This window comes from Hippocampus zosterae, chromosome 7, assembly GCF_025434085.1.
Source record: "Hippocampus zosterae strain Florida chromosome 7, ASM2543408v3, whole genome shotgun sequence".
Taxonomy (NCBI): Eukaryota; Metazoa; Chordata; class Actinopteri; order Syngnathiformes; family Syngnathidae; genus Hippocampus; species Hippocampus zosterae.
In genome coordinates, this window is record NC_067457.1 from 9,179,095 (window position 1) to 9,192,494 (window position 13,400).

Below are 13,400 nucleotides of genomic sequence, written 5' to 3' on the forward strand. Positions count from 1 at the left end.
AAATGTCACGAAATACTTACATATAATTTGTATTTCAGTACATTTCTATTACTTTAATTGTTATTTTGTATTCAAGATCAAAAGCAGTACAGGTATTGGTGAGTTGATAAAATTACACTACATTGACCACAATGCCCCACGCCTCCAAAACACTTCCTGGTTACTCGCTCGGTTTTGTTTTTGTCTGTCAACTGTGTGTAAAATGCGGTGCTCAATTCTCAAAGGTCTGTCATTATTTATATTTTTTGAGAATATATTAGTTTGTGTAATTGTTGTAAGCGTTTCAGAAAGTTTGATTCCTCTATTTTGGACAAATTGTTTAGCGTAAAAGCACGTTCTCTTCTCTTTTACAGATATGTTAGCCAAGGCACGTCGTGTAAATGTAACCGTAGTATCGGAGTTTCGAAATGAATGGAAGTCAACATATTGTACCACAAAACAAAAAGATTGTTTGCCTACTTTTCTTTGATTTGACACCTTATGTTGACCAATATCTAGGTTAATCACGGGTGCCGTGGAAAATTATACGATTTCACTTAATGTAACCGAAAGTTGTTATTCATCTGCTCCAAATAATGTACCTTTGTTCAGCTATCTTTAACAACGACATATAGTGACAGGCACAACTGATCTTCAACGTTGTACTACAAGGTAACATTAACCAGTGGGTCTGCTTGTTGCCATCCATACCACAGAAGTGCTTTACACTCAATGCAGAGGGCCCAATTTACAAACGAACACACATTGAACATGCAACTGCAAATACCACTTTTACAGGAATAAGTAAAGCATTTTTATTACTAGAAACTCCCCTCAGGGAACTCAAACATTGATCTTTGAGAATGACTGTTAAACTGGAAGAAGATGGTATGGAAAAGTTACTATTCGGAATTTCAAAATAACAAACCGTATTGTTGGGAAGGATTGTGTTGTAAAAATATGTACGTAACTCTTATGTTTTCATCTTTTGTTAGATATGGTGAAGAAGTAAGTGCTCTGCGAAAGAAAGGAAGGCAGAATGGAGGATTTCAGGCAAACATACTTACGCCTCTGTAAGGAAAGAGGTGTTGAGCCCCAAGAGAGCGTCGTGGTCAAACTACAAGAATGCAGGTCTCCCCGTCTGGATGTGAGTGGGCTGACTCTGTCCGCAGATACCTGCACACTCCTCGGCCGTGCTTTTCAAAAAGACACTTTCTTTTCAGAGGTGTCACTTAGTGACTGCATGGTTGGTGATGAAGGTGAGTGAAGACACCATGACCAAGATGTAGCCTGATCATGTGTGCGCAGTATATTGTATGTTTTATTCCTTTACAAACACAATTGACATATTTACACACTGAGTTCTCAGTGCCAAAAGTGAATACATAAAAATGGTGTGAGCAGCTAATTTTCGGAGTTTCGGAGCGCCACTTCATATCAAAAGTTACATCAAGGGTGGTTTTTGAACGTTGTGTTCTTGTGATTGCATTTTACATCCATCCAACCATCCATTTTCAAATCCGCTTATCCTCACAAGGGTCGTGGGGCGTGCTGGAGCCTATCCCAGCTGCCTTCAGGCAGTAGTTGGGGTACACCCTGAAATGGTTGCCAGCCAATTGCAGGACACACATAGACAAACAATCATTTGCGCTTACAGTCAAACCGAGGGCCAATTTACAGTGTTCTATTAACCTGCCATGCATGTTTTGGAATGTGGGACGAAACCGGAGTACCCAGAGAAAACCCACGCAGTCATGGGGAGAACATGCAAACTCCACACAGGAAGGCCAGAGCCTCAAACCCATGACCTTTGCATTGTGGGGTGGACGCGCTAACCACTTGATGACCGCACCGATACAATCTCCTCCAAACGACTAAAATATAAGACAAACAAGCTCCTCTCTGCAAGTAATGCCCCTGCTTGGGTTTGCGTAGTATCTTCTGGGACTACCACATTAATTATCATTGATGATTTATCACATGATCATGCGGCTAAGTTAACGGAGTCTCCAAAACTGATTATCAGATCCATCTGTATGCAGCATGATAATGACCCCAAACACACTTCCAAAACAATGAAAGAGATCTTCAGGGGAAAGAAATGCAAAGTTATTAAAAGTGGGCCAAGTCTATCTCCAGACTTAAAATTGATAGAGGATGCATTTTACCTGATAAACCCCCAAAAAAACCAACAACCTCAAAACATTGCCGTGTGCTTTGCCACAAATATTCACAAATAAGAGATCGGTTCACTTCTCCTGTCCCATGGAAATCCATTTCAATTCCAAGCAGCGACTCTCGGTTCCAAATATGCATCGGCGCTCTGCGCCAACGCTCCTCTCTCGTCATCCGCAACTTCAGCAGCCATCCATCCAGCCGCACCAACGCCGACTGTCCAACAGCGCCGACATTTCCACTGAACACAACAGGGTTGTGAAAAATGTTGCCCATTACAGGCGCCAAAAACACAAGCGCCCCAGGTCTGTCCAGCACCGACAGGCAATGGCGCCCACATTGCTCCAATCAAAATCTGTGCTGGTACAGGCGTGCTGCCAAGAGAAGGCGCAACCACCAAGCACAGATACTTCTCCTTTGACGAATGTCGTGGCCAAAAGACGCTGATAACAGTCCATATCAGGTCCACACGATGAAACAACAAACAACATGTGACAAAACAAAAGACAAAAAGCAAGGCTCTTGAAGAGCACTTGCCAAAGGCTGCCTACTCTGGCGCCATCTTGGGGAAAAAAAGAAAAAAAATCGTGTATCATCGCTTCAATTGCATTTTTGCTTTGCTTCTCTGCATGGAATTTGTGTCAAAAGTATTTCACCGTGTTAATATTTATCACCTTGTGTATTGACCCTTAGGTGCGAAAGTTTTCCTGACCGGTCTTTTTTACAATACAACCCTTAAAGTCTTGGATCTCAAGGTAAGTCTTCACAAATTCAACTGTATTGACTCTTAGATGCAGATTATATTTCATTGTAATTTTTGTTTTCCATGCGAATTATTCTTCACAGGGAAATAACCTGAAATCATCAGGGGCTGAAGCATTGGGAAAGTTGTTGGCACGTAATAATTCCCTTACTCGGTAAGAACGACGGCTCATTGTACCTTTGCATTCTGTGACTATTCTAAATGCAGATCTGGTTGTGTACTGTCACTATGTCACAAGTGGAACATTGGCTCACCATTTTTTATACAGGTTGGTGCTGGACTGGAATGCGCTTGGAGTGTGGGATGAAGCCTTCGCTATGTTTTGCGAGGGTCTGGGCTCCAACAGTGTGCTGACGCATCTTGACCTGCGTAACAATCAGATCAACCATCACGGAATGTTAGCACTTGCTCAGACACTTAAACGCAACAGCAGCCTGAAAGTACTTGGTGAATCACACACAAATCTTTTTTTTTTTTAACCCTTTCATGCACCAAAAATGATAACCTGTCACCTGATAACATGATCGTCTGTTTATTGTAGTGACCACTGTCCCTGAAAGGGTTAAAAAATAACGTAAAGAAGTCTGAAGTCACTCCTAGTTTTGTTGCTTTAATGACATTTTTCTTTAATGAGAGTAAGTCTACCGGCGGCCCGGTAGTCCAGTGGTTAGCACGTCAGCTTCACAGTGCAGAGGTACCGGGTTCGATTCCAGCTCTGGCCTCCCTGTGTGGAGTTTGCATGTTCTCCCCGGGTCTGCGTGGGTTTTCTCCGGGTGCTCCGGTTTCCTCCCACATTCCAAAAAATATGCATGGCAGGCTGATTGAACACTCTTAATTGTCCCTAGTTGTGAGTGTGAGCGTGGATGGTTGTTCGTCTATGTGTGCCCTGCGATTGGCTGGCAACCGATTCAGGGTGTCCCCCGCCTACTGCCCGGAGACGGCTGGGATGGGCTCCAGCACCCCCCGCGACCCTAGTGAGGATCAAGCGGTTAGGAAGATGAAAGTCTGATACAAAGTAGTAAATGAGTAAATAGCAGGACAGATACCGTTAGTAATCTGTACACCCCTTCGACGCACTTAGTTCATTCTTGACTCTGGCTGTTGACAGATCTGAGGTGGAACAACATTGGGCTCCTGGGCGGCAGGTGTCTTCTGGAAGCTCTGCAGAGCAACCACGGTGTTGAGCAATTGGAGCTGGCAGGAAACAACATCCCGAGCGACACACTCAAAGCACTTGGTAATTATGGTCTTGAGTCATCTTTTTACCCCCACCCCACACTGATGATTGGCAATCCATTTAATGCACATCAAGAAAAAGCCCTATCCTGATTTCAAAATGTGCCTCTGACTTTGAATCAATGTATTATTTTTTTTTTTTAATTAAAGGTTGTCATGTCATGCAAGTGTGCCAGAGGGTCCAGCAACCAGTCTCTCCCACTCAGTGACACTTCTAACTCATGCCTATGCTGTCTTAACCCCTTCAGAGCATGTTGTCGGACGCAACACGGATCGACAATCCACCTTGAAAGAAAGCCACAGCAGAACCCAGGTCCTCAGCAAGGAGATTCAGAACCTGAAGCAGGAAAAGGGACGTCAGGTACCTGAGGCACTCAACCAATGATGTTATAATAGTCTATTAATGTATTCATAAGGCGGCCCGGTAGTCCAGTGGTTAGCACGTGGGCTTCACAGTGCAGAGGTACCGGGTTCGATTCCAGCTCCGGCCTCCCTGTGTGGAGTTTGCATGTTCTCCCCGGGCCTGCGTGGGTTTTCTCCGGGTGCTCCGGTTTCCTCCCACATTCCAAAAACATGCGTGGCAGGCTGATTGAACATTCTAAATAGTCCCTAGGTGTGAGTGTGAGTGCGAATGGTTGTTCGTCTCTGTGTGCCCTGCGATTGGTTGGCAACCGATTCAGGGTGTCCCCCGCCTACTGCCCGGAGACAGCTGGGATAGGCTCCAGCACCCCCCGCGACCCTAGTGAGGATCAAGCGGTTAGGAAGATGAATGAATGAATGTATTCATATTCAAATATTTTTTTATAATTTTTTATTAACATTAGAATATTTTTGACATATTGACAGTACTTGATTGAGACAGTGAGCCATTGTTACATTGAGAGTTAAGATCAGGGGATTTTTTATTTTTCTTCTTATTGAATTGCAGAGGTTATATGTCACATTCAGGGGCGGCCCGGTAGTCGAGTGGTTAGCACGTCGGCTTCACAGTGCAGAGATACCGGGTTCGATTCCAGCACCGGCCTCCCTGTGTGGAGTTTGCATGTTCTCCCCGGGCCTGCGTGGGTTTTCTCCGGGTGCTCCGGTTTCCTCCCACATTCCAAAAACATGCGTGGCAGGCTGATTGAACACTCTAAATTGTCCCGAGGTGTGAGTGTGAGCGCGGATGGTTCGTCTCTGTGTGCTCTGCGATTGGCTGGCAACCGATTCAGGGTGTCCCCCGCCTATTGTCTGAAGACGGCTGGGATAGGCTCCAGCACCCCCCGCGACCTTCGTGAGGATCAAGCGGTACGGAAGATGAATGAATGAATGAACATGTCACATTCATGGTAAAGTTGTTTTAGAATTTTTAAAAATGTGTTTATTTATTTTAATGATTTATCTCGGCCCGGTGGACGACTGGTTCGCGCGTCGGTTTCACAGTGCAGAGGTGCAGGGTTCAGCTCCGGACTTCCTGTGTGGAGTTTGCATGTTCTCCCTGTGTCTGCGTGGGTTTTCTCCGGGTACTCTGATTTCCTCCCACATTCCAAAAAAATGCGTCGCAGGTCGATTTTTTGTGTGCACTGTTCATTTGGTTTTAGCCTCTAAAATAGTAGTTGCTAATGTCAGAAAAACATGAATCATATATTGTTTTTGAGAAGTGTATCTTCGTTATTATTTGCTGTTTGCTATTTTTTTAAGCTTAAATAAATATTCAGCCTCTTTAATTATCTTGCTCCTCCACATTTTCAGTTCCAAAACTTGATGGTGACCATCGACAGGCAGAGAGAGGAAATGGGACAGTCAAACCGGTGAGAATGTATCAATAACCGTTTGTAGCTTTGCAGACACTGGCACGCGTACGTCACGGCGTCGTGCATTCAAAGAAACAGACACACTGCAAATGCTTTCATTACTTGCATTACGTTCTGTGATCTGTAAAACAATTTTATTATCATTTAAAAATCCATTACATATTATATCCATGACATGATCTATTTCTGCTTTGTTTTACTTACTAGATCCAGTTCCATACAAATCGGTCAACTCCAGGAAGCGTTAAATGAGAGGAAGTCAGCTGTAAATTCTCTCACTGCCAAGTAAGAATTCCTTTCATTCCAAATTCAAAGTCCGTCAGTGTTATCGGGCACTCGTAACTGTGGATGCACTGCCTTGTAGCATTGCGGTGCGATAAATGCATCACCTGCAACAATTACCATATGATTCTATGTTGGCGTGCAGATTGCAGATGACGGAGGCTGCCCTTGCACTCTCGGGGCAGAAAAATCACAGCCTGGCTGAGCTGATAGCAAGATTGAAGGTTGAGAAAGAGCAACTCATGGAGACACAAAGCAGAGAGAAGAAAAAAGCACACGAGGTAGAATGACAGATCTTGACCCTAGTCGTGAATGGCGATCCAGATCTCTTTGCGGCAACCCTTTTTAAAAATTGAATGAAACTACAGGCAGATAAATGAAGCTGAAGAATTGTTAATTAAATTGATGGCCACATTTTTTTTTGCTCAGCTTTTTTTTTTTCCCAAAATCCTGGTGCTCATTAAAACCAGGAATACTAGCATAGCCCAAATATATTAGCACAGTTTAGTAGCTGAGAAACACAGTATTCTTCTCTCTGTTACTGCTGTCGTATTAACACTTTTTTAAAAAACTGTTTGAAGGTTTGTATATTGGCCCGGTGGTCCAGTGGTTAGCGCGTCGAGCTCGCAGTGCAGAGGTACCGGGTTCAATTCCAGCTCCGGCCTCCCTGTGTGGAGTTTGCATGTTCTCCTGGGCCTGCGTTTTCTCCGGGTACTCGGGTTTCCTCCCACATTCCAAAAACATGCATGACAGGCTCTGATTGAACACTCTAAATTGTCCCTAGGTATGAGTGTGGATGGTTATTCGTCTGTGTGTCCTGCGATTGGCTGGCAACCGGTTCGGGGTGTCCCCCTGCCTACTGCCCGAAGACGGCTGTGATAGGCTCCCTTGTGAGGATAAGTGGATCGGAAATGGATGGTGTTGATTTTTTCTGGTAATTCAGGACAGTGCTTCCAGGGAAGGAAAGCTTCTCAGAGACATCCAAAACTTGATCGACTCCAATGTACAACTAAAAAATAAGGTACAGCAATTCATTTTGAACAGACACACATCCATTTTGAGGATTCCCTTAAATTGTTCCGATTTTTTTTCTTTGTGTGTGTCAGATGGAGGAGGTGGAGCGCAAGTGCAAATCCCAGCAGCAGCAGCTTTTTGAGCTAAAGCAGGGACTGACCAACAGCACAGCTGAGTTGAAGCTCAAACTAGCACAGGCAGAAGGTAAACAGATAGTGAACATTTCCAACGCAGAACCTTTGGAAATATGGATTCTATCTTGCCCTCTCAACAGACCGCCTGGAAATCGAGAAGCGAAGGTTCAAGCAAGGCCTGGAAGACATGGATCATCTACGACAAAGAGAGGTAGTTCCTCACCCTTACAGTGAATTCCCCCGGTAGTACTGATCGACGTGGCCGCGCCGTAGAAAAAGGCCCGAGCAGCGGTCATTTTCAGAGCTAGATGTACCGTATTGGCCCGAATATAAGACAGCCCTGATTATAAGACGACCCCCTCTTTTTCAAGACTCAAGTTTGAAAAAACACCAAATTCATTTTTATACAGAAAATAATTACAGTACATTTAAAACATATGATTCTAACAACATAGTTGAGAGAAAAAGCATGCTATTTTGCCTCATTCAAATCTTAATATCTGAACATTTAAATATGTAAACAAAAGTGCCATCACATTTGTAAATGAATGGCTTCTGGTTTTTGAAATGTAAATTACATCATAACTTCTCCTCATCTGCCGATTAACCTGGCCGATCTTCGACCCACTTTTCTTCAGATTGTCGCCACATTTCTCCATTTTCTGTTATCACTTCTATTTTCTTTCTTACCGCTATTTTTTATTTTTCTTCTTCGTGCTACCGCTATTTTTATTTTTATTCTTTGTGACAGGGGTTCGCTCTGGCCTAGGCAGTCAAGTTCAACATTCGCTTCAATGATATCTGGCGCCATCTAGCGTCGTGAATGGGTATAATGTCTAGACCCCGAATATAAGACGACCCCCACTTATTGTCTTATTTCAATGCAAAAAACACTGTCTTATATATGGGCCATACAGTAATCAAAATAAAATGAAATAGATGCAAGAAAATTGGATACAACTTGTGAAAATCTTGTGAGCAAGAATACAGGACAAAAGAAAACAATACTCGAGGAGGTAAAGTGACTGTATGTCATAAAAAGTCAATTTCCCAAAATAATGCATTTGAAGTCGCAGTTGCAAAATTGAGGAAAAGAAATCGCAGACCGTTTCGCTCTATAATAAAGTCAACAACAAGTGTGATTGCGCTTGATTCGTTGTCAAAATCCATACCCATTGGCCAAATGTACACTATCTACCTTGCACCTTACCGAAAAGTACCCAAAATAAAGGAGGCTGCTGATTCTATATCTACCACATGCTGACTTCAAACCTGAAAACAACACAAGTGTAAACCAATTATCTTGGCGCAGTTTAATTAAACTGTAATTTTAAAAAAAACGTATGATAGCTCTGGTGAAGACACCTTTTGTTGGGTTAAGTTTGACAGCTGTTTATAACTAATATCCGGGTGCAGAATCCAAAACTGTTTTCTACAGCGTGCATCCCTAAAACATCAGGCAAGTGGCCAATGTACTTCTAAAAAAAAAGGTTTTTTAATAGTCTGAAGCCCCTGGTTTTATCTATCTTTTTGGTTTGATTCCAATGATATATTAAAAAAAAAAACAGCTTCCTTTTTTCCCAACAGCTTCCTCTTATGTAACATTTCGTCATTGTTAAACAACTCTTGTGTTCTTTCCATTTTATTTTTTAAAATGTGTCGAAACTAGCAGGTGTCTGTCTGCTCAGGTTGAACATGTAAATCGACATCGAGAGGAAAGTGAGAAAGCCCTGCAGGAGCGCATCTTCAAACTGGAGGGACAACGACTTCAACTTGAAGAGGTTTGAAGTTTAAATTCACTATTTATCAAGAATTAATTTTCCTCTGTAAATAGAAAAGGGACTCTTATTGTAAGGTGTGGTGCAAATAACTGCATATGAACTGCTTGATTATCACATAGCAATCATATGTAACAGTGTCCTGCCTTCTTTTTAAGGACTTGAGTAAGGCGAAAGCAGCATGTGTGGCAGAGAGAACCCAGGCAGAGGAGGAACTGAGCAAAGCTCGCGTTCAAGCGCGCCAGGAAGAGGTTGGTTTCAAACGGCTTACAATAGACTGGATTGTAAATTTCCCCAGTGTGGGACAAATAAAGGATATCTTGATTCATCACTCTGCCTCCTTACATCCAATCTTGTTTTTTTTTTTTTTTTTTGAGCAGCAGGAACACGTGTCATCATTGGAGGAGAAGCTTCGCTCAGTGCGTACCTCCCTGCAGGAGGTCCAGCTGCACTTTTCCCAACAGAAACAGATCATCTCTGAGCAGCAGGCCAAGAACAGTCAACAGACAATTGAGACAGACTGCCTGCGTCGCAGAATAGAGGAGCTCCAGCAGGTATGGACACCGGCAGCCTGTTCTCCATAAAACATTACAACTACATCCTCACTGGGAATCATTATTGTATATCAAGGCTGAACAATTAATATAGCGGATTTTATGAACTATACAAGGCGCTTCAGATTAAAAAGAACATGGAGTAGAAGCTCCAATAGTGGCTGCTGTTGCACTATGCATCCATTAGATGGAGCTATGCTAAAGGGAATCCAATCCATCTTTCTATCTACCGTATTGGCCCGAATATAAGACAGCCCTGATTATAAGACGACCCCCTCTTTTTAAAGACTCAAATTTGAAAAAAGACGTTTTGAACACCAAATCAATTTTTATTACAGTACATCTGAAACAAATGATTCTAACAATATATTTGAGAGAAAAAGTATGTTATTTTGCCTTATTCAAATCTTAATATATGAAACATTTAAATATGTAAACTAAAGTGCAATCACATTCGTAAATGAATGGCTTCTGGTATTTGAAATGTAAATGACATCATAACTTCTCCTCAGCTGCCAGTTAACCTGGCCGATCTTCGACCCACTTTTCTCCAGATTGTCGCTACGCTTCTCCATTTTCGGTTATCTCTTGGATTATTTTCTTCTCTTATCTTTCTTACCGGTATTTTTTTTTTTCTTCTTCGTGCTACCGCTATTTTTATTTTTATTCTTCATGACAGGCCTGCGGAGTCAAGTTCAGCATTCACTTCAATGATATCTGGTGCCATCTAGTGTCGTGAATGTGTATAATATCTAGACCCCGAATATACAATACATGCAATACAATACATGCTGATTTATATAGCGCTTTCACAACAGCGGCAGCTATAAGACGACCCCCACTTTTTCAGTCCTATTTCAATGCAAAAAAAACACCGTCTTATATTCGAGCCAATACAGTATCTATCAAGGACAGGCGGTTGTTGCCCAATGCATACACTACATGGAGCTATGCTAAAGGGAATACAATACAATGCAATACAGCTTTATTCATGGTGCGCCATTACAACTGCTACAACTGTAACAAAGCGCTTTACAGAACTTTAAAAATACTATGTTCTCGAAATCAGAATATATCCTTATGATATCCTTATGTAGCTCCCTCATGATGTAGCATGAAGCACGACTTAGAAGTCTTGCTTCTCTCCTTCTTCCCTCGTTTAGTCAGTAGTTAACTATGCTTTTGGTATTATCTTCGTTGCGCAGAGCTCCCAAAAGTAGTTGTCTGTTTGAGTGTGTGTTGGTGAATGCACATGTCAAATGGTGTTTGGCAGAACCCTTTTAGGTTATAATCGGTTTCTGCTAATAATCACCACTAGATGGCATCAGAACACTAACAGGGAAACAACTCAATGGGGAATATAAAGAGACTGTGACACCAAACACTGTTTAAGGCGCTTCGGATTATAGGGCGCACTGTCGGCTTTTGGGAAAATGGAATGCTTTTCGGTGCACCTTATAGTGGGGAAATTCAAATTTCTGAGTAGTATCCTTCAATTTTCAAATTACAACAGCTGCCATTTGAGCGGGAAAAAAATGATTAATTTTAGTCAGTCAATCGTCTTTCATTTTTATATACAGTATGGCTATTAGACCTGGGGAAAAGAGTTGACCAGCGTGGTTGTGTCAACCACAAAAATTGTTTGACACAAAAAAAACGCATGCCTCAAAACTATAGTTAATTATTTTCAACCCATATTTGCATCATCATTCGGAAACGGGAAGAGTGGGACATAAACTTCGAGCCAGTGGCCACTACACAACCGCTGTAGTACAATGATGAGTAAAATTCCTTCATCAAAACCTAATGTCAATATTTGCAAAATTTAGCTAATTTGTCAAACTGCATTCAACAAATAGGGAAGGCACGTGCACAAGACATGGGGAAATAAAACAACAATTTGTTCAAGAATCAAACCAGAGCCAAGAGTTAACAAAAACCTAAATTAACTGGAAGCCATGCCTGGCAACAGCCAAAGCATTAAATCCATTTGAAATAATAAAAAATAGCATCTTAAACGTGTTGTATACTTGTAGGAACTATCCGGGAAGGACCAGGAAAAGGTGACTGAGGTGAGTCGAGTCAGGTTGGAGCTACAGGAGCAGATCGGACACTTGGAGGCCGAGAGGATCGCACAAGGAGGATTGAAAGAGAAGATCAATGCCCTTGAGCGAGAGATTAAAGGTGCCTCTTGTGGTCTTCTTTCTAACTTCAAGTATACGTTGAAGTTTTGTGACAATCCACACAATTGATTATATTTTTAAAAAATGAACTTGTTTCGATTGGCCGAAACTTGGAAGAGTCTTTGCTTTTTGGATTACTTTATTTTTCATTATTGTATATGGTAGTATTCTACACACTTTCTATAAAAGCTCAGCCTTTTGTTCATTGTAACATAAATCTTCAACAATCGTAAAAATAATACGTGATCATAATATTAATCTGTGTGACAAGAACGTTCAAGATCATTTGATTAAAAAACAAATTCTGAATTGAATCATATAAATGCCGTAGACTTAAAATTAATCCTGTCCGAAAGGTAGTTATTGAAGATGTTTTCTTTGTGGTCATTGCAGTACTGAGTAGTAACCACCGAGAGGCGCTGCTCGACAAAGACAGCGAGATGTCTTCTCTGCTGGAGAAGCTCCGACTTAAAGAGGCAGAGATCAAGAGGATGAGAGACGATGAAGCCCAAAGAGCGACATATCTACAGAATGCCATCCTCACTTATGTCCAAGGCTCCCCTCTGGCACAGTACAGCAGCTCCAAAAAATGACTCGATGACCTCAAACGAAAATTCTGAGCCTTCTTTGTTACAGCTGCCGCTGTTGTGAAAGCGCTATATAAATCAGCATGTATTGTATTGTATTGTTAATTGACAAGTGCTAAATATTTTATATTTCATCTTCAGAAACCTTGTAAATGGTGCTACTTCAAAACATTTCACCTTTCACGTTTTAATTTTCACCCCACTCACTGTAATGATTTTTTTTACTATTTTAATGAATACACATGGCTTTTCTGAATGTCACACGAGAAGACGACATGTGATGTATTAAGAATAAATCGTTTTTCAGGGTGTGATTATATTTTCCACCATTGGAACTTTTCCAGTTTGCTTCCATACAACTATATATAGTAGAACTATTTTAGAAAGATGAACATGTTCATGGCACGTTGTCAAAAGTGAAGTATAAAATCCTTCAACACCGTTTCTAGACCGTACTCTGTTTTAACAATTTTTAGACCACTTCAGTTGGGAGTTCTACAGCTGAAGCCTTTTTATTATGTCTGTCAAATCAAAATGCAGTTCACATGCCGGTAAGGATGCTTGTACTGGTGTAATGGTTTGATACTATTTCGATTTAAGGTATTATTTCATAGATTCTAAATCAATAAAATGTAATTTCATTAACGAATTATGTTTGTATTGTTTAATGGATAGCATGCCTTGTTCTGCTGTCTCCAGCTTTGGGTTAGCGTTCAGTGTATTCACTCGTCTGTGGCATGGGGCTGAAGATGCATGAGGTCACTTGTTTCTATTACCAAAGATCTTTGCTGTCAAGATAAGTCACGAGCCGTATTTTTGTTCAATGCTTTGTATATCCGGATTTTCCTGTCACAATGCCATTTCCAGGGCTTGTAGCGTATTTAAATCTGCTGGCGCAACGTTTGTTTTGTTTTGTTTTTAC

At 41.6% G+C, this 13,400-nt stretch overlaps 1 protein-coding gene and 1 long non-coding RNA gene across 2 annotated transcripts in view; both read left to right on the plus strand.

Annotated features, from left to right (window-relative positions):
* The window catches only part of LOC127604356 (uncharacterized), a 137,232-nt gene that overhangs the window by 25,679 nt on the left and 98,153 nt on the right, over positions 1-13,400 (plus strand). The gene's annotated exons all lie outside the window — the stretch shown is intronic.
* lrrc45 (leucine rich repeat containing 45) lies at positions 144-13,127 on the plus strand. Its single transcript, XM_052071103.1, has 18 exons — positions 144-224; positions 975-1,238; positions 2,848-2,909; positions 3,001-3,071; positions 3,186-3,364; positions 4,026-4,154; positions 4,402-4,514; positions 5,885-5,943; positions 6,154-6,231; positions 6,374-6,509; positions 7,172-7,249; positions 7,335-7,446; positions 7,517-7,587; positions 9,065-9,157; positions 9,313-9,405; positions 9,535-9,708; positions 11,745-11,892; positions 12,285-13,127. The coding sequence occupies exons 2-18, from the start codon at positions 1,019-1,021 to the stop codon at positions 12,482-12,484; spliced, it is 2,016 nt and encodes a 671-aa protein (XP_051927063.1). The 5' UTR covers positions 144-224; positions 975-1,018; the 3' UTR covers positions 12,485-13,127.

Coding starts and splice junctions, on each gene's coding strand:
- lrrc45 (XM_052071103.1), top strand. CDS start 1,019: ATGGAGGATTTCAGGCAAACATACTTACGCCTCTGTAAGGAAAGAGGT. Junction 5,944..6,153: donor GAAATGGGACAGTCAAACCG/GTGAGAATGTAT, acceptor TTTACTTACTAG/ATCCAGTTCCATACAAATCG. Junction 9,406..9,534: donor TTCAAGCGCGCCAGGAAGAG/GTTGGTTTCAAA, acceptor TTTTTTGAGCAG/CAGGAACACGTGTCATCATT.